Raw genomic sequence first — 1024 nt, forward strand, 5'->3', positions numbered from 1 at the left:
TCAATGTCATGCTCATAACTGTGCCTGAACTGCAATAGGGAACTGCTGCTTTTTCTTTCCTCATACTTGCTATCGTAATTTTCCCTCTACTTCTTTTGTATGTTTGTCACTCTCTTGTGACCCGCTATTTCCGGGGTGCCTTGATAGTCAAAGCAGACTTTGTGCTGTTGAAGCTAGAGAGGTGAGCAGAGTAAGTCTGATTCCCTGTAAGGACTTCTCTGTTGGCATTGACCCCTTTTCACTCATATGACCTTATGCAATTGCGAGCGCCGTAAAACCTCTACTAAAACGAAAATCAAAAACTTCTCTTTACCCTTATTCAATACATTAAACTCAAAAGCGTCTCTTTATTCAAACTTTAAAATTTCTCCTTTACTCAAACTCAAAAACTTCCTTCTGTACACTAAAACTCAAAAACTCCTGCTTACTCATACTCAAAACTTCAAACTCAAAAACTTCTTCTTACCTTACTCAATTTTAAAAACGTCTCTTTACTAAAACTCAAAAACTTCTCTTTACTAAAACTCAAAAACTTCTCTTTACTAAAACTCAAAAACTTCTCTTTTCTGATATTGAAAACTTCAAACTCAGAAACTATTCCTTACTCGAACTCAAATTCAAAAACTTACCTTTTCTCAAACTCGAAAAGTTCTCGTTACCCAAACTCAAAACTTCAAACTCAAAAACTTCTCTATACTGAAACTCAAAAACTCCACTATACTGAAACTCAAAAACTTCTGTACACTAAAACTCAAAAACTTCTGTACACTAAAACTCAAAAACTTCTCTATACTAAAACTCAAAAAACGTATCTATACTATAACTCAAAAACTCCACTTTACTCAAAACTCAAAAACTCAAAAATTCCGACAGGCCTGGAGCAGACACCTACACAGTTTTCGTCGACCTCACGCTCCCCGAGCCCATCAGCGTGAGTGACGTCAACCGAGCCTTGGCCGTGACGTCACAGCCTTTCCCTGTGCCAGGACTGCTGGAGGTCACGTTTGTCGGTAAGGTAGAGTTA

General features: G+C 37.8%; 1 protein-coding gene across 1 annotated transcript in view; it reads left to right on the forward strand.

Annotated features, from left to right (window-relative positions):
- Window positions 1-881: 881 nt before the first annotated feature.
- LOC101853854 (mucin-3A) overlaps window positions 882-1024 on the forward strand; it is a gene marked incomplete at both ends in the record, with an annotated part of 32866 nt that continues 32723 nt past the window's right edge. The window contains 1 exon segment of the mRNA XM_035969857.1: window positions 882-1010. Coding sequence (XP_035825750.1) covers window positions 882-1010 — 129 coding nt within the window.

Source organism: Aplysia californica, unplaced genomic scaffold, assembly GCF_000002075.1.
Source record: "Aplysia californica isolate F4 #8 unplaced genomic scaffold, AplCal3.0 scaffold00189, whole genome shotgun sequence".
Classification (NCBI taxonomy): Eukaryota; Metazoa; Mollusca; class Gastropoda; order Aplysiida; family Aplysiidae; genus Aplysia; species Aplysia californica.